This window comes from Hesperophylax consimilis, chromosome 18, assembly GCF_061612785.1.
Source record: "Hesperophylax consimilis isolate HC1 chromosome 18, BYU_Hcon_1.0, whole genome shotgun sequence".
Lineage (NCBI taxonomy): Eukaryota > Metazoa > Arthropoda > Insecta > Trichoptera > Limnephilidae > Hesperophylax > Hesperophylax consimilis.
This window is the reverse complement of record NC_142853.1, coordinates 9,483,255-9,508,318: the sequence shown is the minus strand read 5'-3', so window position 1 is coordinate 9,508,318 and position 25,064 is coordinate 9,483,255. Positions and strand designations below refer to the sequence as shown.

General features: G+C 32.8%; 1 protein-coding gene across 2 annotated transcripts; it reads right to left on the bottom strand.

The window, feature by feature from the left end:
• Positions 1-259: 259 nt before the first annotated feature.
• Positions 260-24,864, bottom strand: LOC149415329 (calcineurin subunit B type 2). Of its 2 annotated transcripts, XM_089642531.1 has the most exons (5): positions 24,535-24,864; positions 24,248-24,287; positions 23,793-23,828; positions 7,930-8,228; positions 260-2,908 (listed from the first exon to the last, which is right to left on the bottom strand). In XM_089642531.1, exons 1-5 carry the CDS (start codon positions 24,535-24,537, stop codon positions 2,738-2,740), a joined length of 549 nt encoding a protein of 182 aa, XP_089498657.1. In that variant the 5' UTR covers positions 24,538-24,864; the 3' UTR covers positions 260-2,737. The 2 variants fall into 2 exon arrangements, with proteins under 2 accessions (XP_089498657.1, XP_089498659.1); XM_089642533.1 differs by lacking the exon at positions 23,793-23,828.
• Positions 24,865-25,064: the final 200 nt, after the last annotated feature.

The following is a 25,064-nucleotide window of genomic DNA, read 5'->3' as shown; positions in this document are numbered from 1 at the left end:
CACATTAGATGACAATGATACAACAATGCCATTACTAACAGCAATGAAACAATGGCATTGACACATTAGATGACAATTCTGCAACAATGGCACAACGATGTGACAATGCCATCAACGCATTAGGTAACGATGATGCAACAATGCCATTAATAACAGCGATGAAAAAATGACATCGGCACATTAGATGACAATGCTCTCATTCAACACATCATTAACAGTGGTGAAGCATTACCATGGACACATTAGATGACAAATCAAAACATTAGATGAAAGAAGTATTATAATTAACACGTCATTCCTTTAAAACAGATAGTTCCTCAAAGTAAAACCTAAAATATACTTACAGAGAGTAACACCGAGAGATAAGAAAGGCATTTGAGTTATTGGTCGATGGACAGCAAAGCTAGCTTCAACTCCGCGACGGGGAATATGGTAGGTACAGCAACCGGAATGACTACTAAACCGACACGATGTCCGCAGATACATCTAGAGACATTCAAGAACGGCGAAACTTCACCGCTCGTACATCGTAAGGCAATTCGCCATCTCAATGCCGGGTATCGGTGAGAACAGTGACGGTGGCGGTGGCAGTGAACCAACGATACTGCTAAAAGCTGGTAGCCATATTAATGGAAGAGCCACCCACTTTGTACAGATGAGACAGTATGTACAGAGGAACAAGTCTAACAAACAATGGTAGATAAGGTTTACTTAGTAAAGGCTAAAATGTGTTATGTAACATCTATTTAAATCTTGTCTTGCATTAAAAGAATGTTAAGAGTGACATACGAGTACTCACTAAAGTAGAAAAAGTATTGCTTTATTTGCAATTATTTGTAATGTGCAGATTTTCATAATCTAAATATCTTATAGAATATTATATTATAGTAGGTACTATTCAATTTAAGTTATTAAAAATTTGATTTAGAAATTTGCTTGATTTATCGCAATCATGGCACAATGGATCGAACAATGCCCGAAGGTCACAGGTAGACCAACGCAGAGATGTGAAGCTAAGGATCCAACATGTCTATCGGCCATGCGTAATAAACAGAATCTTCATACAGCACTCATCTCGTTAAGACCCAAACACTCAGCATGGCACAACAATGGTAACATAAAGTGATCACACAGACAGGTGAAACCAATGATCCAACAGGTCTATTGGCCATGCAGGAGAGACAGAGACAGTAGCACAGATCTTTACGCAACACACATGAGCGCTCGTCTCCTGAAACCCCAGCATGGCACAATGGATAACCTAAAGTAGTCACAAGTTAGACCACATATAGAAGGGAAGCAAATGATCCAACACGTCTATTGGCCAAGCGGGATAAACAGAGAAGGGTGCCACAGATCCGCTACACAACAGAGACATCTCGTTAAGATCTGAACACTGGGCATGGGACAACAGTGGTAAACTAATACATTCATGTCTTCTCAAATCACAAACAATCAGCATGGCACAATGGTTGACAGTTTGGTCAAAAGTGACCAACACAGATATGAAGCAAAGAATCCAGGATGTCTACTGGCCATGCGGGACAAATAGCATCCATACTCTCTTATCTTAAGTCACAAGCAACCAAATGGATCTAGGGTGGACACTGTGTGGTTGATTTGAAGTGACCACACGCTGCAGTGAAGAAAATGCGCCATAATGTATATTGGCCATGTGGGATAAACAGCATCCACACTCTCTTATTTTAAGCCAGACGCAACCGAATGGATCCAGGGCGGACACGGTATGATTGGTTTGAAATGACCACACAGAGTGAAGCAAATGATCCAGAATATCTATTGGCCATGCGGGATAAACAGCATCCACACTCTCTCAAGCCACATGCAACCAAATTGATCCAGGGTGGATACTGTGGTTGGTTTGAAGTGACCACACAGAGCGAAGCAAATGATACAGAATGTATATTGAACACAGCAAAATGGATCCAGGGTGGACACTGTGTGGTTGGATTAAAGTGACCACACAGAGTGAAGCAAATGATCCAGAATGTATATTGAACACAGCAAAATGGATCCAGGGTGGACACTGTGTGGTTGGATTAAAGTGACCACACAGAGTGAAGCAAATGATCCAGAATGTCTATTGGACACAGCCAAATGGATAAATGAATCCAGGGAGGACACTGTGTGGTTGGTTGGAAGTGACCACACAAAGTGAAGCAAACGATCCAGAATGTCTATTGGACACAGCCAAATAGATAAATGGATCCAGGGAGGCCACTGTGTGGTTGGTTTGAAGTGACCACACAGAGTGTAGCAAATGATCCAGAATGTCTATTGGACAAGGCCAAATGGATCCAGGGTGGACGTATGTTTGGTTGGTTGGTTTGTTGGTTTGTTTGAAGTGACCAGCACAGAGAAGTGAAGCAAGGACCGTTGTCCAACACGTCGATTGGCCATGCGGGATAAACAGTAACACTCATCTTCATAGCGCAGACTGCACACAAGGAACAGGCCGCCTATTCCAGATTACACATAGTTATAAATAACAAAATCTATTTAAAACAAAATAAACCTATGTTAAACACTGGGATCACACAAAATAATTTAAGTAAGAGTATTGCAACGAGTCTTAAATATAACACAAAGAGATGGCATCTTTTACTGCTATTTACCCCACAGTGCCAATGACTAGATAACAATTTTATATATACTTAATAGTTAGAGATATCGTTTAAAAAATATACAAAAAAACAATTGACGAAGAGTGGTAGAATTAAACGTCCACTACCATTTTCTTATGGATATCCGTGTTCCCAACCACTGAACAGAATTCGTCAAATGATATTTTGCCGTCTTCATCCTTGTCGGCAAACAATATGGTCTTGTCCACGATCTGCTGGAGCTGCGTGTCTTTCAAATTATTGCCCACCATCATTTTAAGTACCTGCAAGAAGACTTCAAACGTTAAAATCCATAGTATTAATACGCTAACATCTGTCGTGCACACTCGCCATCATGGTGCGTTTAAACTTTCTATCAAATTGTACTAAGCTGACAAGTCGTCCTCTTCTGCTCTTCACAATTTGTTCAAAAGCTGAAACGGACTTAGAATCGGCATTTAATGGGAACCTTTCAACCGCCAAAATACAAAATGGTGCTGAATGGCTATTTGATGACAATGTTACATTTGAATTTCTGCAAAACAACTGGGCCTAAGAAGAAGGCATTTATAAAACACCATAGATAATAGAACTAAACGGAGATATGGGAAGGAGCTATGACCAAACTGCACGGACAATCAAAACGGCAGAATCAAGCAAAGTTATGTGTTTGGTGTGCAGGAACGAAGGTATATATTTTCTAACACACATCGCCACTGACCACACTGCTACACATCACGAAGGATCACATGATACCCATTCTGTCTCATTTTTTACTGTGATGCTGGAACGAAACAGAGTGAGTATCACGTGACCCGCTGTAGACTGTACCCAACTCTACCTAGTGGCGATGTAATGAAAAAAAATTTTTTTTTAAAACATAAAAATATCATCAGACAGCAAAATGACATCTACATTTATAACTCCAAATATGCTCATGAATCGCTGGTTAAAATCCTTCAGGTTTGTTGTGTCCAGACCGTGTTTTGAAGCACTTCTGCGTCCGAGCCAAGGAGCTCACCACTCCGCCACGAATGTCATACTTTACACTATTTACCGCCTGTAATCCCCGCTGCTGTGTGTGCCACACTTATTCTCCATTATGATAAAACAGGGAAAATATTTGCATTCTGTAAAGGCACACAACACACAGTAAGAAACCTGAAACACAGTGTTTGACTAGCTCATATTCAACTCGGCTATAAAGCTCCTTATCTTTTACGGCCTTTTGATTAAACTAACCACATACAACAGTGATATGGTTATTTACATCTAAATTGTAACAACCATAGCCTAATTGGTAAGCAGGCATTCTGAGATAACATTTAAGTAAAAAAAATAATAATTTTAATCTAAAAAATTGTCACCAATGTGCTTTTTTTCATTAATTACTTTTAAAAATTCAAAGTAATGTGGCTTATTCACAGTCCTGTGAAAGATTTTTTCAAGTTCTGTTTTTATTTCAGTTTTGTCAAGCAACTAGCCTACAATGATATAGTAACAGAACTTGAATAGGACTTTCACAGAACCCGAAAATGAACGTTGAAATTTGATGAATTGTTCAAATTCTCCGAAACAACCCGTCCTAAGAATTCCTGTACCGAGGCAGACTGTAGGTTGTTGTATGGGTGTAGCATCATGTTTTCCTCACCTTCACGTATCTTGATTTCCACAAAATAAAATAACAAATCTTCAAGTTTGTTGACCGTAAGTTGTGTTGATAGATAATTTGTATGCAAAAGATCATAAATGAGCATCGGACTGCGATTATTTAAAAATACATTTAGTAATCACTGAATTTACTTCTTTATAATCATTGTAATCTTGATTAGGAATCAAAAAATATTCATTTTATATCAGAAAGCAATGATTAGCATTTTTAATGAATAGATTAGGTTACATTGCTATTATTCTTAGTTACAATACAGGGTGTACCTGCAAATACCTGAAAGATTGTTACCAGTGTTTCCAGAGCATATTACATATTTGTAGTAAAAATGTAGACGTAGTTTTGCTCCCCAGTGATTTTTTTTCAGTTAAAAACAAAAAATATTTTTCCATCGTATGTCGCAACTGAGTAGCTGGGTGCAGCCAGCACGGGTCACATGGTACGCACTCCGTATCATTCAAGCAGCACGTTAACAGAGCGGAGAGAGCGAGAGTGGCGAAGTGTGATAAAAAAAAAAAATTGTCTTTAATTGAAAAAAATATATCAGACTGCAAAATGACATTTACGTTTTTACTCCAAATCTGCTCAGGAACCGGTTAAAATTCTTTGAATAAGTATAATATTATTATTATTCTTCCTGATGAACAGAGTATCTACCAATAACTTATATGCTCTAATTTTAGGGTAATATTTCAAGAATATCACATTTATATTTCTTTTTTATTATTTATTTTATTAAATTAAATTAGCGTGTTCAAGCATTTTTAGTGTTGTTACCAGAGATGTGCAAAATGGGTACCCAAAACCACTTGAAATGCAAAATGGAAATGGGTCAAAACTTTTCCATTTGAAAATGCAAAATGGTTTTTAGAAAAGCATTTCAAATGCAAAATGCAAAATACCTATTTTCAAAATGCAAAATGGTTTCTCAGGTTAAAAAATTAAAATAATTATAGATTTTTTAAACAATTTTGTCATTTAATAATGGACATCAATGTAGAACAAACATATAACATGATGGTAAATCCAAAAACACCACGATTACAGATTATCAAACCACAAAAAATTTGCGTGGGACTAATGTTGCCAACGTAAAAACATAGAAACTGCTATCTAACATTTAATATTACAGCTTCATGGCTCCATGTTCAGTATTTTTTGTAATGGTATCACTCAATTGCCAGGGCTCCTACCAGGGAGCAACTTGACAAATGTAAATTATCTCTCATAGCGAGGTTAAGGACTGACTGATATTTGGGGCTTATGAAAAAAAATGAGTGGAGATAGTAGGACGAATGTGGCAAAAAGCATTTAAAATGGAAAATGCATTGAGAAAAGCATTTAAAATGCAAAATGGTTTTTAGAAAAGCATTTAAAATGTAAAATGGAAAATACCCATTTTGCATTTCCATTTGAAATGGATTTATTTGAAATAATGCACATCTCTGGTTGTTACACACCATTGGGATGATAAATTCACAGAGGTACTGTAAAAATTATAATTATTGAATAATCAAGCCAACATGGGGGGCTCAAATTTGGTAGCAAAAAGAAGATATTTGGGCAACAAATCCCTAGTCATTAGGTGCCCGGTAAAATACAAAATAATCATTCCCAACGAATTCAAATGAAAAAAACAATACCGTAAAATGGGGTGACCTTATCAATTTTCAACATTAAAACAACTTTTTTATAGAATCATTTATCAATAATTTTAAGTCATATTTATTGCACATGTTTAAACTATCTAAATATATGTAAAAAAAAAAAAAAGTATACGTGTTTGAGAAGTCAAAAATAATTTAAAATATGGTGATTTAAGTCACAGGTTTCACAATTCAATCATCGATATGTTTGAATATAAATAAGAAGCGAGTAATTTCCGAGAGGTTGCGAGAATTTTGCAGAAATCCGCAATGATCAAAGTCACCTCATATTACGCTATCAATTATTAATTACTGAATGTAATACCATCTCGTTAGCACGAAAGGCGATTTCGGTAATCTTATCAAAAAATAAGTCAAAGTTAAGTATCTATTGATCAATCAAAAAGATTATCAAATACAAGATCAATTTTACTAAGAGCCAATTCTGTTAAACCTAATTAACAATTAATTATAATTACATCATTGATAATCTCTTTTCATGGACAGGGAATCAGTAGTGCAACATAATTTACTGGTTGGAGTAATTTTTTTACTTTTTATGTATAAAAAATCATTACAAAAAAAACGATTTTGGAGTCTCCAGGGCCATAAGCATGAGGATTTATTACCCCATTCTACGGGTTTAATAAAGCTTCCTTTTGATTAAATATTCTTCCACACAAGAGACAAGAAGATGAGAAATTGGGAGGCTTGTATCAAACTGTTTATGTATATAAATATGTACATATTTAAAGTTACACCCTTACAAAAATATTGGTATACAATATTCATATAGAATCATAGGATATCAAGGCCTATACAGCCATTCAAGCAGGACTCTGGCATGACTGAAAGTTAGAACTACCCTTCCCACTGGACTTGTATTAATAGGAAAGATATTTTTAAGGAATGTAACAGTTTTATTAAAAACATGATAACAAATTAAACATCATATCTAATGCCATCCATTTTGACTGCAGTAAAAATTGCGGGTCTTGATACAAAGCTGGATACATTTACTAGTGAGATTGTTTCAAGGTTGTTTACTCTCAGATAACTAAAAAAATTTCACAAATAAGAACACAGCACACTTGAAGTGAAATAAGCCAAAACTGCACTATAAAAAAAAGTTATTATAGCACATGAAGATATTATTATATAATAAAAAGTTCATTTCTATTGAATGCAGTGTTCATACGACATAACCGTAAATAATACCAGATTGTGTAAACTATCCCTTCTGACTTTAAAATATTTTTACCTACATAAGGTAAAATTTCATGGAATTTCGGAATGATTGAGAGGTATTTTTAATGAGCTAATATTTCTTATTTTTGAAGTCGTTTTAAAAATAAATATCATTTCAGAAACTAGATAACATTATTTTTGAGGTGTTTGTATTTGAAATAAACATTGATATTTCTAAATAATAAAAAAATTAACATCAAACAAGAAAATGTTAAGAAAAAAACTTAATCGAAACATTTCGACTCGGAAATGTGCATGATTTTGAAAGAATACGATATATAGAAAACACGTTGAGTAAGGAATTAGTAAGAAAAGTGTTATTAATTTTAACCAAGGAATCAAGTATAAATATTTGAGGGAAACTGAGAAGAATAATTATATCTGTCCTTCACAGGCTTTAATGGATTATGATGTTTGAGGGTAGTAATGTCCTTCTGAAGCTTGAGGGGTTAAATAAATGTCGCTGGATAAAGAAAAACCGGTACTTATGCATTACTCAGAAACATTCTGAAATTTTTTTCATCCACCAGTTACCCGGATACATCTGTGCTGAACAAAGTGGCTCCTGATGCCATTGACTGGTTGACTGGCTGACTAACCTCAGACCTCTGCATCGCATTACGACTTCCTCCAACTTTCCTCCACCATAAGAAGAAGAAAACCGATTGATTCATCAGGTAAAAGTGTAAAATGTTAAATTTTGGGTTTTTGAGTAAGGTGCAGATAATAAAATGAAAGTAACCTGAAACAGTTCCCCGTTGCTGATGTACCCGTCGTTGTCCATGTCGTAGATGCGGAAGGCGAACCTCAGCTTGGACAGCTTGTCCCCCTTGACGCTGAACTGCGACACGCCCTGTATGAACTCCTTGAAGTCCACCTCGCCGTTCCCGTCCGCGTCGAAGATGTCGATGACGCGCTGCACCAGAGGATTCTGCTGGAGCTCCGGTAGGGACATGAATTCGTCGATGGACAGCGCGCCCGAGTTGTCCAGGTCCAGCTTCCTGAACCTCTTGCCCAGGCGCCGGATCTCGTCCGCATCGACTGCAGATGGATAAACAGTTTTACAATGGCACAACATGCGTGTTTCTCAGAAATGACAAAACAGAACAGTGACAGATCATTGAATTTACACATTTAACAGTCAGCACCCAAAAATACACCCATTGTAGTCTGCTAACACGAGAAATACTACAAATCATTTATTTTTAAATTCTATACAGGTAGTTAGGAAAATCTAGAGGGTTTTCAGTAAAAAGAAGTTCTTACTTTTAAATTTTACATATCTCTATTATGGTAAAATGAAGTCCCTATCCGCATATATAATTTTTTTATTTTTTTTAAAGAAAGTCAAACATTCCCAGGTTACGAATAACCTGACAATATTTGAAAATCTCCTACTACCACCACAGTAAGCTGAAAATGTTGCTTGTGTTGTGATGGAGGACTTGGCCAGCCGAGGAATTGAACACACTACGCCTGGGTGGGACCCAAACGCAATGTCAACTCGGCTACCGACCGGTCATGTCTGTTTGTGACTTCTTTTAAACTACGCAACGGATTTTGATAGGGTTTTCTCTATCATTTAGAGAATTTCTTCCTGAAGGTTTATATTTATATAATACATGCATTTTATATTTATAAAAATTAGAGAAAAGTTGATGTTTTGTAATCAAATTGTAAAAAAATATTTTCGTGTGCTTACATTGCTAACGCTGGCTAAACCTTGTGAAATTTATCAAAATAATGTAGGACGGAATCTTATATCTTAAAAAGGCCTACAGAAAAGTCCCGACGGTATATGTTTATCTCCTAAGGATTAATCCCAGCAACACCTGTTACAAGTCAGCTACTAAATATACACTGCCTGACATGTACCGACGTTGCTTGACTTTTCTCTACTTTCTATAAGTATAATATGCATGTATCATATACATAAACCTTCTGGAAGAAATTCTCTAAATGATAGTGAAAACCCTATCAAAATCCGTTGCGTAGTTTAGAAGTAGTAAGCGTACAAACAGACAGACACGGAAAGTGACTTTATTTTATACTATTTAGAGATGAAAAAATTACTGAAATACCAGATGTCTTTACTGGTTTTCAAACTGCACCCTTTACAGACATTTTGGTATGTGCTTACTTCATGGAGTTTAAAAGATTAGAGTGTGAAGATTTGTCACAAGAAATCTTTTATATTTTCGTAACTACACATATGGAATTTACAGATAGTATTGCTGGAATTAGCAGACTAAAAAGTGATGTTCAGGGCTATATTTGAGTGCTGAAATTTAACCTAACCTATACTAACCTAACCTAAGATATTTTTTGTCACTATTCTGTTTATCTGTTTACCGTGTTTCTCCCTTCAAAGTTATCATTAGCACAATTCTATTTTGATTGTTAGAATTAATTTAATTAGGTGTGCAAGGATAAATAGATTGAAAAACAACTTGTTGCGAACAAAAACTATACACTAAGGTTGTGGAATTTCAAATTTCATCGTATTTTATGACCATCAAAGCGATGATTAGCCTCATTCAAAAGTTTTTTACATTTAAACAGCCCCTGGTAAATGCCAATTCTTGACTCGTTTTAGCTTTTGAACAAATTGTGTTAAGCACAACAGCAAGACCAGAAAGCTTGACGACTGATTGCAATTTGATCAAAAGCTGAAATGTGCCGAGAATCAGAGTTTAACGGGGACCGTTTAAATGTACAAATTCTAAATGAGATGTGATAGTCGATTTGAGTCTTCCTATCATTAAAAAATACCGTTTGGAGCAATTGGTACTATGACATCCCCAATAGGGGTGTGTTATAAGGCTGAAGGTAATGGAGAGGGGAAGGAGATGAGAAGAGGAAGGCGGGGAAGTACCTGGCTTTTCAGATCTGGTCACCAAACATGGCTGAAGTCATTTCAAGCAATGTTTTAATTCTTACACCAGGGTGACACAGAGTATCTACCACTATGGAATGTGCCGCAATTAAACTGGGAAATTATTTTTAACCAATAAATTGTGAAATAACATTAATTAATCAAATAAAATTTACTTGAGCACGCCGGGATTTGAACCCGCGACCTCCAGATTGCTAGTCGAGAACCTTACCTCTCCACCACGGGGGATATTTTAAAGTAATTATAAATTATTTTTTTTCTTCATTTGCTGTAAACTAATCTAAAACCAATTGAACAATAATTTAATATAGAGTAAACTGTCGTTATGTAAAAGGTTTTTCGAGGGAACTGAAAAAACTTCTTACGCAGGAACTCAATTAGAGGTTTTTCTATGTGAATGTAGTTTATATAAATTTTCAATATTTAACAAGTTTAATTTTGCTCCTCAAATGATAAATTTTTTAATCGATATTGAAAGATCAGTCTCTCTATGTCCTATTTTTTTTCAAATCGTCAAATCTAAAATATCTACATCATTTATTTTTATTTTTTTTTTTAAAAGAAAGACAAACATTCCCGGGTTACGAATAACCTGACAATATTTGAAAATCTCCTACTACCACCACGGTAAGCTGAAAATGTTGCTTGTGTTGTGATGGAGGACTTAGCCAGCCGAGGAATTGAACACACTACGCCTGGGTGGGACCCAAACGCAATGTCAACTCGGCCACCGACCGGTCAATTTATTTTGCTTTCATCGATATTTTGACACTAGTTCGGTGTGTACAAGTCTAGTTAAAATAGAATCATAATAATTAAGAGAAATTAATACCAAAAGTATAAAATTTGGGTTTTTACTAACTTCATGTCTACAGCTGGTAAAATTTAAAACATGGCATGCAAGCACAGAATTATTAAACTTTACGGACAACATAATAAACTAGGTTAGGATCGTTTGTGTTAGCTCAAAAAAGTATCATTATGATGACTACCTGCTTATTAACATTGAAAATCAAATTAGTTGTTTCGACAATTTTGCATTTGGACTTTTGGGCCTCTGGCATCCCCAATACTTAAAGAATGCTGTGAGACTAAACGGTGTGGAAAAAGGAAGAAGATGGGATAGAGGAAAATACCTGGCTATTCAGATCTGGTCACCAAACATGACTAAAACCATTTCAAGCAATGTTTAGATTCTCAATGGTAGACTTCCACCAGGGCGATACTGAGAGTAACTAATTCATCTGATATGACTGACTGTGACTGATTATGCCTGATTTGATATTGTAACCTGATTGAACAACGATGTGAAATGGAGACAGGGATTAAATGAAGGAGGAAAAACAAACGCAGGCAACTAGCTACAAACACATACAAAGAAGAAGTGAATTTTTAAAAAAAATGGTTGTTTTGAAAAATTGGGGAATGAGTACTGTTTCATTTTGTTTTCAATATTATTTCTTACGTTCTACATATTCTGATAAAATATTACCTGGATAACATGTTTCGAGTATGCTCGTGAATAAAATATAACATGTATTTTAAATCTGAATACGTAATGCTTCAATGTTATCAGAGTTGGCTTGAAAATTTCAATTTGTATTACATGGAACACATTATTATAAATTTTATGATATGAATACATGATATGTTTATGAAAAATAATATTTCGAACATTAAGCTGAAAATGTAATTTCACGACAAAAAAGGAACAAGTTATAAAACTTAAAGGAAATTCCATGAAATGCTTAGTCAATCTTTTTCAAATTATTATTAATTAACCACATATTAATTACTAACGTTTCCGAGTATCAATTTAACCACAAATAATTATAGCATTAAATAAGACAATACACCGCAAGTAAAACAAAACATGTTTGGCCTCAAAAATGGTAATAACTGAAAAATTTCAATAGAATATTTGATCTCAATAATGCATATAATTGAAAATTTTCAATAGAATGTTTTGGCCTCAATAATAGGCATAACTGAAAAATTTCAATAGAATATTTGGCCTCAATAATGGATATAATTGAAAATTTTCAATAGAATGTTTGGCCTCAATAATGGACATAACTGAAAAATTTCAATAGTTGGAAGCCTGAAAAATTACTTTGATAAACTTTTTTTTTTGTTCATCCAAAAATTTTTCTAAATGCACATTTTTTGTATTAATTAACCCGCCATTCTAGGTGTGTAATTATTATTATTACTATTTTGTTATAATATTTTTTTTTGCTATATATAATTTTACTATATCATTATAAATTTCATAAACAATAATGGATATAATTGAAAATTTTCAATAGAATGTTTGGCCTCAATAATGGACATAACTGAAAAATTTCAATAGTTGGAAGCCTGAAAAATTACTTTGATAAACTTTTTTTTTTGTTCATCCAAAAATTTTTCTAAATGCACATTTTTTGTATTAATTAACCCGCCATTCTAGGTGTGTAATTATTATTATTACTATTTTGTTATAATATTTTTTTTTGCTATATATAATTTTACTATATCATTATAAATTTCATAAAATTTCTATTACTTATTCAACTGAATAATGTTTGACAATTTAGTTCCTTCGATCCTTTTACAAAGCAACATAATGAACTGATGATCATTGGTTATATTAATTTTTTCGAAAATTTACAAAAAAAATCAAAACAAAATCGAATCCAAATTTCATTTTAAGGACACCTTGTATATTGAAAACTGACATTGGCCCTTTTACAAGGAAGCAAAAGATTTTGTATGCCATTTAAATTTAAATTACAGATATCAAATAAATAAATGCTTACTCAAAATGGACTAATAATAATTGACTGTATACAATTCATTGAAATGTTTCATTTTGACTTTGATAGAATGTATACAATAATGACAATGAGTGAACGAGAAATTGATTTTTCAATAATCTCTTTGATGTATCAGAAATATTCATGAATTTTTGAATAGTTATTTGATTACAATGTCAGTTAATGTAGACAAAATAATATTATTGTTATAATGTCGGAGCTATTCAATGTATTCATAAACTGAAAAATTATAGAGTAAATTTGAAATTTACGCATCTGTCATAAAGTGACCTATAGGTAAGTATATGGTACTGTATATTATCTCCATATATAGTTAGTAATAACATAGATCGTTGTAGAAATGTATTATATATTTGTACAGCGCCCTTGAGGAGATTTTGCACAAAAACGGTGCTATATAAATCATTCAATATTATTATTACTATTATTAAAGATGGCTTTTTGATATTAGATTTTTTTTGCAAACATTTAGTGCTAATGAATAAACTACACATTTCAGACAGTTTGTAAATCAATTTACACTGTCATGTTAAAATGCTAAAAAATCAAAAACACTATTGAAAAAGAGAATGACAAAATTTAAAGTAAGATTATTTCCCAATAAGTGTAACATAAAGAAACTTACATAATAATACAGGGTTTTCCAATAAGAGGGGTTATTTTGATATTCAATCGTAAAAGATCAATGGTTTCGTTGCTTGTGTGACACGTAGCGCCGTCTTGTTGAAAGTAAACGTTGTCCAGATCAATATCATCCAATTCCGGCCATAAAAAATCATTAATCATCTCTCGATAGCGCAATCCATTCACCGTAACTGTTGCTCCAGCCTCATTTTCGAAAAAGTAAGGTCCAATGACTCCGCCGGACCATAAACCGCACCAAACAGTCACACGTTGTTTCAACAATAACTCTTGGGTTTTCCGAGCCCCAGATGCGACAATTTTGCTTGTTGACGAAGCCACCGAGGTGGAAATGGGCCTCATCGCTCAAGATGATTTGCATTTGATTCACTCAAGTGAATTTTAATAATTTCAATGTGTTGTTGAAGCGTGTATCGTTCCATTTTTATTAATGGCGTAGTTTCTACTTGTCAAATGTCAAAAAATGACAGCTTCAAAAGTAACATTTTCCGAAATAGCGGGCTATTCAAAATAACACCTCTTATTGGAAAACCCTGTATATGTAAAATGTAATATTATTTCCTATGGTTGATAAAAGTTGGGAATGAAGCAAGATGCTGTGGAATATTTTTTTACGATGGTCATTAGTGTGGGAAAATACACTTAAAACAAAATAGCTTCAATAATTTTTTTACTGATTACTATTAAAAATTGTGCCCGTTGTGATAAATTTACGGATCAAACCAATTTTTATGGCCGTGTCATAATTTTTATCCTCCATATAATAAAATATTAATGCATCCGATAACTACCTAATGAGGAGGTTTTTATGAAAAACCAACACCATTTTTTCATTCAATTTCAAAGTACTAAAAATAAACATTCACCGTGAAGTTCAACAAACGTTTGCTAACAGTTAATTTTCTTTGAAGAATTTCATCAAATTGAGAGCAATAAATCTCGTCGGTAAAGATTTGAAAGCAGCATGTGTAGGATTAAGTATCCAATTATAAACCTCGAAAAATAAATTGGCATCTGAAAAATAACAAAAAATCTCACTGAATTGTAAATAAACGTATTGTGAAAGTTTAAAAAAAAATACTGTTGGCTTTATGCGAAAAGTCGCAAACTTAAAAAAATAGACAATATGATTTGAGATTTTCACAGCAAAAATTATCATTGTGATTTATTCTTGGGATATTATGCCTTGTTGCGCCACCTCCTTCTTTACCAACGCTTCGGACATCGTTGCAGTGTCCATCACCTGACCATCTGCCCTGATGGAGGCAGCGCAACACGGCATAATACCCCAAGAATAAATCACGATAATTTAAAATTGGATTTTACGTGAGAATTACAGTTTATAAAAGAATTGTCTTTTTTTAAATAAGTTATTCGTAGAGTTTTCACATCAAACTGAAGTTGAATTTTAATGAAACTATTAAAAATGTGTACAAAAATATTACACATTTTTAATATAAAAGTAATGTTGATATTTTTTTTAAAGAATTGAGAACATACTTTAGGCCACTAGGACAAAGGTTTCCCATTACTGCACTAGAAATAACGATATATGAGACATTTTATCAATATTATCAAACCAAATATGATATAAAAATATTTAACAAACTAAGCTTTCGACAAATAAATGTGTTATTATCATTATTATATTTTCCTTGAATCATATAAAGCGATACCGTCAGCATTTTTGCAAAGAAATGTTATTTTATTAAGACCAAAAACAACAAATATTTACACTTTCAGTATTTTATTAGGTCGTAAATATTGGGTCGACCATCTCTTCAAAAGATACTGTTTTGATGGCATTTTGTGAATACCACACTAACTATGGCACCCACAACTGGGGAATGTGGTGAGTCAGATTGAAATGGTAGAGGGAGAGAGGAAGGTTAGGAAGTAAAACATTCCCGGGTTATGAATAACCTGACAATATTTGAAAATCTCCTACTACCACCAAAGTAAGCCAAAAACTTTGCGTGTGTTGTGATGGGAAGACTTAGCCAGCCGAGGAATTGAACATACTATGCCTGGATGCCAACTCAGCCACTGACCGGTCCATGAGATTTTGTTAAGCAACATTTCAATTCTGAATCAGTCTCTCACCAAGGCGATACTGAGAGTATCTTTAACCCACACCTACCTTAAATTTTCCTGCGGGAGGTAACAATTTCAATAAATGCCTTCACCATACAAATTGTATCTTCGCTTGCAAGAATTGTGCATCACAATAAAAAAAAAACTAAAACTCAAATAATTTGACCACATCTAATATTTTTGCCTATTGCCATAGTAATTTGTTATTTACCGCTATATATATATGAATTATTACGAAAGTCTCATGCACATTTAGGGACAAACCCCTCAACCTGGACAATCTAAGAAATGAATCTCAATATTGTTAGAAAAAACAATCCATCACACTTTGCGCTTCTTGGTTTACTACATTTGAAATAAACAAAACTTACATCAAGAGAATCTCCGACACAAGCATGAATCTCTATATAAATAGAATTGGGAAACTCTTAAATTGACAGCTCCAATGTGGAAGGCTATTAACAAACTCGCTCATTATTCTATGACTACATTTTCTAGCACTATTATTGTAGTCACAAATAAGAAGAACACAACACGGCAACTAACATCAAAGACATTCTACAAACACCAGTGAATGGCACAGTCAAGTGAAAGCGTGAACATCTTGGTTCCGCTTTATAAAACAGTTTGTACATCATCCTTACGTTGACTGTTCAATAGTTAAACACAATCGTCAAAGTATGATTTAATTTCGCAGCCACTAATGGTTGACTCGCTATGATTCACTATCAATGTTAAAAATGTGCCAATCGCCGATATTTGTACAATGTCTTCAATCTCCTTGAGAGCATTAAATATTCACAAGTCCAGTTGTTATTTTGATGTTGAGTTATTACTTGAATAACGAATATATGCACCAAGAAGCACCAAGTCTTTAATGTGAGAAATTAAGGATTCACTCTCCCCACAACATAAATCATGAATAATAAATTATGCTTGCTGATATGTTCAATAATAATTGTGACAACCGTGCATTATAAAGCAACTAATGGGACGGATCTGATGACAAAGTGATCTGTCGAGATGGGCAAGGAGAATAATGGTGACAAACATCTCTAGAATCTAGAATTCACTAAGAAATCTCTAAAAGGCCTTTAAGAAACTAGAAGCTTCTTACTATGTAATAATAATAAAATGTGCTGTGTGAATAAACTTATTTATAAATTGTTTGGCTAGTGGAATTTTGATCAGATGAGACACTATAAATAAAGAATTGTATCAACTGTGATGCTGTAACACACAAACACACACACACTATTATCTAAGATAGTTGATGTGTCTACCCTACATCAGTAGATTAATACTTTTGGTATGTTGTACTCGAAAACATGGGAAAATATTACTTGCAGTGAAGTGAGTGAACTCTACATTTGTGAATATTAAAGTCATAAATTAACATATTCTATTAGTTGAATCAAGTATTTTTAATGAATTTATTGATTGCTTTAAAATATTATTTATCAAGTAAAAATCCATTATTGTCATATAAAATAGAATTAAATACAGTAAAAACATTAAAGCAATCAAATCTCCATGCTTAAACCTTTTTGTTATTGGACTTTCAACTCTTTAACCAACTGAAATATGTAAATTATTAATAAATTCATGAGATAATAGGGGTTTTCATAATCCTAATGCAATAAATTAATTTAGATTGTAAGAATTTCAAATAAGCTCGGTGGCTGAATAAACGCAGTTTTGTAATAATGGTAGGATGCTTATTGGCTTTTATTTTTAATTTAATATAGTGTCGTTATTTGTAATGTAATATTGTGTTGGTTTTATTGTTATAAACTTCTTCGTTGTTAACTGTGCCTGCTCTCAACGCAGGATTTCCTAGTGAGACAGCCACAGCACATCCACCAATGTAATGTAATGTATTATAAAGTTAATTAAATGTTAAAAAATAATAATAAAAAAATAATAATAATAAAAAAATAAAAAATAATAAAAAAAAACAACAGAACAGAAAAGAGGAATGAAAAAAAACACAAGTCCCCTAAAATATGGCATTTGATGTCATTCATGTTCACTTAAGTATGATGGTTTTTGGCAAAAGATGAAATTTTATGTATGTTTGCAGAATATGATATTTTTTGTCGAAATTCACCCAATATGATTCAATTTACCCGATATTGGAATAAAGTACCAGAAATGTGACTCTTTCTGGCGATAATCACCCAAAAATATGAGATAATATTTAGTTTTGTATGACACTAATTTATTTGTGGATTCAGTAAACATCTAAAATGATTTCATGAATGTAAATATTTGTCAGCGGAACTTTTATAGTTCTAAAACTAATAAATAAAACTAGGAAACAAAACTCCGCTAACATAACTATATTTTTTTCTCTATATTATATTTAACTACTATATGGTTCCTAACTACTACCATTGTATAATTCAGTGAAAAACAATAGACTTGAAAGGTTTGTTGCATCTGATGTTAATTATAAAATATGATTTCAAGAAAATAGAAAAAAAGAACATTATAAAAAGTCAGAAAACGCTCTAAGTGGGTGCAAAGGAAATCCATTAAAGTATTTTTAATGAAACTACAGTAACTTTACCAACCCAAAGACTATAAAAATCGGTAGAAGAAAAATCTAATATAACTGGAATAAAGCTACTTTTGTTCATAATTTATGATGGATTAACAGTAATCTAATTTGACAAATATTATTGCTGATGGATTCACACTAATCTAATCTAACAATTACGTAAGGTGGATTTATATTAATCTATGCTAACAATTATAAAAGGTGCATCAAAAGTTATACAATCTAAGAATTATTACAGGTGATTAACAGTGATATATGTATAGTAACAATTATTGTGTCAAGTTGAATTAAAATTATCTAGTCCAACTATTATTCAAAGTAGACTAACAGTGATCTAATATAACAATTATTATTTAAGGAGATTAAAAAAGGGATCTAATCTAAGTTAAGTGATTTAAAGTGACCTAATCTAATAAAAGCCATCAAATAAATCGAGGGCTTAAAGTCAAACAACGCTATCTACAAAAAAAAATACCAATAATTCGAGGGCTTAATGTCAAATAACATTATCTACAAAAAACATAACAATAATTTGAGGGCTAGAAGTCAAATAACGTTATCTACACAAAAACCTACCGATAATTCGAGGGCTTAATGTCAAACAATGTTATCTACAAAATAAGATGCCAATACTAATTATTGGTATGTCTTTTTGTAGATAACGTTGTTTGAATTTAAACCCTCTGAATATTTGTATATTTTTTTGTATATAATTTATTTGACTTTAAGTTTGTGTTATTGGGATATTTTTGTAGATAATGTTGTTTGACTTTGAGCCCTCAAATTATTTCAAGTGATTCAAAGGGACCTAAACTAAGGAATGGTGTTTTAAAGTGATATAATTAATTATTACGGGAGATTCATATAAACATAAATTATGATAAATAAATAAAATAAAAGTTACACTTTCAACTAATAAAGTCGGATAAATAATATAAAATTTATTGTTTTTCTGTTGGAAAATCTATTGGGAAATATTATTATTTGTAGTATGTATATTGGTGATTTTTACGCATTGAGAAAATCAATGAGAAGACCCAGACAACATAATGTCAGAGGGATTATGTCTTTAAACCAAAGACAGCGCGTAACCCAATAATCACAGAGTTCTAACCTCCATTAGAAAAATATATTTTTAATAGTAGAAACAACAATATCTACCAATACATTGAAACTGCGTAAGAAAATTCTTGACCTCTAAATATTGAGTTCTAAATGTGTCAATGAATTTGTGAAGTATTACTAGAATTCAAATGAATGACCATTGATATTGTAGAACTATCTTTCTGCTATTAGAACCGTGTCATAATAGCCACGCAAGTGGGTGTTTATGACAGTTCTATGACAAATCAGAATAGAGACAATAATTCAGAACACTTTTGAAAAGTGTCATTAAAAGCGATGAAAAAAAAAACTAGCCTAAAAGCCTAACCTAACATAATTTTTTAACAGTTTTTTTTCATCCCTTTTCATGACCTTATATAACTTTTCAAAAGTGTTCTGATTTGTACGTTTACCGTTTATGAAAAGTTAGCATTAAACAGAGATTTATTTTGGTAGTTGTTATAAAAATATATTTTATGATTTATACCTGAGATCTAATAAAACAACAAATATTCAAAATCTAATTTTAAACCTTAACTGTTTGTGTGCCTTAAGCGCGTATCCGCGATCTAGGTAGCCGTGCTCACAAGGTCGACCGTATAAAATTAGCGCGTCAACACGCTGTTTTATAAGACAAATTGATTTTGCGGCCTGCCGGTACATCCACAATAAATACCTTCCGGCAGAGAAAGACTTAAGTAGGTACAAGCTAAATACGCATTACGGAAAAAATTTGAACAAGGACAATAATTTTTTATCAATATTTCCAATGATAAAGTACGCATTATAAATAGGCATAAACGTCTTAATAGGTGTTACAGTGCCCTTGAAGTGATTTCTCACAGAAACAGCACTGTATAAATTATCCAAAAATAAATTATTATAAATGATGAATTTTTTTCGACCCATTTAAGTAATATCTCCTTGAAATACTTTTTAGATGAAATATTATCAGAACAGAACTATCGATTGAGTAGAATTTACAATGGAGCTATTATTTTATATATATGTGCTTAAGTGGATTTTTAACCCATAAAACATCATCGGCAAATTTAGTCAACAAATCTATATCTCTTATGGGATAGTTACGTACCCCCATTCTGAATATCAAAGTGTGATCCAGTAACATAAAACAATTTTTTTCATTTTAATAAACAAGATAAAAAAAACACACACATTCTACATACTTACTTAGTGCATCTTAAAATAAAATAAAGTATACAAATCACACCTTTTACCTTTATTGCAAGAGTAAATACTTTCTATTTATTATCAAACTTTTAAAATACTCAAATAAAATATAAAATGACTCACTAAAACGAATTTTTTTTTAATTCACAACAAAATACAAAAGAAATCACTAAACCATTAAATAAATACGGAGAAAAAAAATCACTGTAACATTTTTATTTTTTAAGATTTTTATTTTCAAATGTCTTTTTAAACTTGGCTGATTATTGAACCTTCCTACCCAGGAACTGGAGGAGGCAACTCTACCAACTGAGCCAAATCCCGATTGGACGAGACCCAAAATTTATTTAGTATATTAATTGCCGTAATGTCACTGAATTTCAAAAAAATGCATATGTGTCCGCATGTGTATGGTAGATTGCCACCAACAGTTGATAGAATGCATTGTCATCGACAACGAGTCTATCGGTCGGAAAGATGTCGGAAAGTGGGTTAATTTCAACTTCCAAGATTTGCATTCAATCACGAAAACAAAAGTGATTCAAAAAGAGGTATTTTAAAGTAATTTCAAAGGCTTTTCTGGCATACAGTTTAAGAATTCAACTAAAATTAATACGAATTGGGGTAGATTTGTACCCCACAACAGCGACGTTAAGGGTTAAATAGTATGTTACACGATTTAGGAGTTTTATGTATTATGTAATGAAACATTTTACTGAAGAAGGAAATAATAGTCAATAGTCGTTTTATAAAGGGTCATTAGCAGGAAACCGTAATCTTAAAAGAAATATACACCATTGGAGTGGAAAGCACCAATGGCTGAAGGAAACGTAAATAGGTTGAAGAAACACCAATAATTCATCTAAGGTGACAAGTCCCTTCATGGGAAAAGGCTCAGACATGTAGGAAGCCAAATTGTTAAACTAGGAGACATTGCTAAATACCCAATTAAAAACCCTGATGAACTTCAAAAGGGACTGGACTACTGTCAAATGTTACAGTTAAACATGGAGGATAGGGCAGACCTGAGTGCTCATGTGTGCTATGCAGTTAGCCTCTGTACCAATATGAATAATAATAAATCATAAATAAAGACACAAAAACCTTTAAGCGAAATATCCACTGCAAACGATGCAAGACTAGTACTAACTTAGTTTAGCTTAGCTTGCAACGTAATGAGTCTTATTCATACTTTCGTTTCCACCACGAGTGTATAGTGCTAAGCGTTGCGATCTGAGTCACCAATTACAGCTAAGCTACGATGCCTCCCGCATCCCCATCACCGTGCATACGCATTGCTCAAATAATAGAGTTGTCACATAACTTGTAGAGATTGGTCGTTCGTCTACGTCATGGAAGAATTCATAGTATTTAATTCCCGGTGGATGTGCATATAAAAAGCTTAGCTGACTAGCTTATCTTAGCTCACCTTGTTTCGTAGTTCGCGGTGGATATTGCGCTTTAGATATATGCGTAGGTATCTCTGTTTTGTATGATATTTTTGAAGAGCTAACTCCTGGTGATGGATTCAATTTATGTTATTATTGTTTATATTAATATTACGTACAAAACCTAAGAGTTTATTTGCAATTCAAATATATATAACCTGAATGAATTCAATTTGTAAAGGAGTGCAAGGTTGAATCTATATTGTCATCTAGGAATAGGCCACCGTCCAAAGACAGAAAGTGAGGTTTGTAACTATGTCAAACTGAGGAAAATACATTTCATATTAATAACAGATAGAAATAATTTAAAATTAAATTAAACAATGGAACTATGTTTTAATGACTTGTTAATTCATATTGTTGATGCCAACCCGGTTTTATTTTGAATTAATCTTCATGAAGATCAGATTGGATAATTTAGAAGAATGAAAATTAAGAAAGACATAAATAGTAAAAACAATATAAGCATGAAAACTTCTTATGAGGGAACCTTATAAGAGGGTTTCACTGTAATAGCATAACAAATTTCTATATAAATAAAAATGTTAATATTTGTTCGTTTTAAATCTTAAATTTCACTTCAATTCAAAGTTTGCTTTGAAATTTTGACACAATGTTGCATTTAAATTTGTGTGTTTTTATATACCTATATTGTATAGGTGTCACCTGTGACAGGTAAAATCTGTTGGACGTTTTTACGTTTTTGCAACACGCGCTATTGTTTATCTATCTGCACAGACTAGTTTAAAAATAATAATTTTGATAAAGCTTGAATCAGTGCAAAACCAGGTCAGCATCAAAAATATTAATAAATAGTTTTGTAAAACAAAGTTACCTGCTTTAACACAACAAGGTGTTTGCCCTCTACAAACATAGAAAGAAATTTTAATATAGATTGTTGCAAATTACTGGAAATAATATGTAAAAATTAAATAAAATGATGTATGGTTGTTTTGCTGCCAGAATTCATTATGTAACATTACAGTCAATAATAAAGTTTTTTTTACAACACTATTTGACTGCCATTGATAATTTTATACCGTAGTGATGTCACATAAGTGTGTTGAATGACCTCTTGAGCCCTAAGTGAATACTTATAATTTTTTCACACTATTAAAACCCTGGCGTAGTGCGGTCTCGTAAGGTGGTGACTTCAGCAAGCAAAACGACAATACAGATTTTCTTCAAATTTTATTATGATAAAATAATCGGAATTCTTTAAGGGTCAAGTTTTTTTCTAACACTGATTGAAAAAATAAGTCTTGCAATATACAAAAATGGCATTTAACTCAATTTAGAATAATTTACACATGCCACTTTTCTTCTTTGGAAGGTGGTGAATACGTCTCCGACAAGCAAACCATCTACTACGGGCAACAAGACCACTACATAAAGTATATAATATATTAAGGAACACTTAGTATATACATAACATTTGTCAAATTATTCACAAAATGTGTGGTATCTACTGAAACATTTAAATATTATATACATTGACACACAGGAGGTGGGGGTTAGGTGAAACATCTAATGTAGAGATGCATCAATATGCAGTCTAAGGCTATGAAGGAACACACCATGACTTTTTCACCAATGCAACTCAGTTTAATCAAAACCGTGCGACAATAAGATCACATACTTATTATTCAACACCGTTCGTTTTGTTTCAGATTGATCTGTAGTGCAAAACGGTGATTTATCATTTAACCTTACAAAATCAATATTATTTACGGATTACGTCTTTGCATTTTGTACAATGGTGATGCAAAATCATGGCGTTTTCTCGACCAAAAGCCATACACAACTAACATTCATGTATATTTAATTAGAGCAGACACTGCCACTTACAGTTCTCCGCTTTCAAATCAATGCAATTCAGTCTTGCTGAAAAACAAATGACAAAGAATCCAATCACATTTGTTTTTCAGTGAAATCAATATAAAAAACACATGATATTATTAAAAAGTAATTATTAACAGGGCAGGTTACCGACATGACACAATGTTTGTGGATTAAGAAATACAAGAGGGATGTGGAACAAGGCGGTAGATTAATCACCAAAAGAGATTTCAAGTGCAATATGTATTAGGGCAGATGCAGCATTGTGCTTTAGTAAAACAAGAGTCTAGAGGGAATATTCCATAAGGTGAGTTTCTGATTTTGTTAGAAGGCCTCTGCCCTAATTTAGGTGATGTTTTCAGTAACATGTCCAAGACCTTGAATGTCAAAGACTAAAAGACCACAAAAGAGAGCATTTATCCTTTAAATATAATATATGAATAAGTAAAACAGTGTATACGTACAATTGGAGCACAACTCCATGGGAATTGATGTCTCATTGCCCTGAAAAAGAAAGTAGGAATCTTCGTCACTAATGAATTACTAATGTAATAAAGGAATATTTGCTGGATGAAAGTGATTATTACTGCACGCTTGAATCCAATTTTAAAATAGACAAGCACCCTGGCAGCAACAATCATATTTACATGGCCCAGATGGGCCGTAAACTTCAAATTTGTACAAACTTTTTATATTTAAACGCCTTACAAATCACATTTAATTCAGCGATACGCTCAAAAAACATATTTACCATGTTTTATTTTTCAATGCGGGCTTTCGAAATATCACCTGGGGCAAACACTAATTTAGAACATGAATGTCAAAATAATTTTATGGGTCTTCGCCGAAATACAACTGGGTGCACTCAAAGTAATCGATAAAATATGTTGATCTGAGTTTATTGCTCAACAAATTTAAAACAATAGCGTCTTGCCAATTTTGATACACTACACTTCTAATAAATCCTCAGTTTATTTTCGTCAATACAACGAATCAACCTTTAAAATGAGAAGAAAATCATACAAATTACTAAAAGTAAATTCATTCGCAGCGATGAACATTGAAATAGCACTGGCCATATCAAAACCTGTTATCAGAAGTATGAGTTTTATCTCTTTCTTTCGCACTGGGAGCCGTATCCGAAAAAGGAGAAGGCAAGCTGTGTAGCCCCGGAATTGGGTCCAAGTACAATGCTAAAGTTTTTTCATTTACACACCCAAAAATACTAAAAAGCCCTACCCGCTTGATTACATTTTAGCCAAATATTATAAAAAATTAGTA

Coding starts and splice junctions, on each gene's coding strand:
- LOC149415329 (XM_089642531.1), bottom strand. Junction 23,829..24,247: donor CATGGAGTTGTGCTCCAATT/GTACGTATACAC, acceptor TTTGTTTTTCAG/CAAGACTGAATTGCATTGAT. Junction 8,229..23,792: donor TGATTTGAAAGCGGAGAACT/GTAAGTGGCAGT, acceptor ATCCATCTGCAG/TCGATGCGGACGAGATCCGG.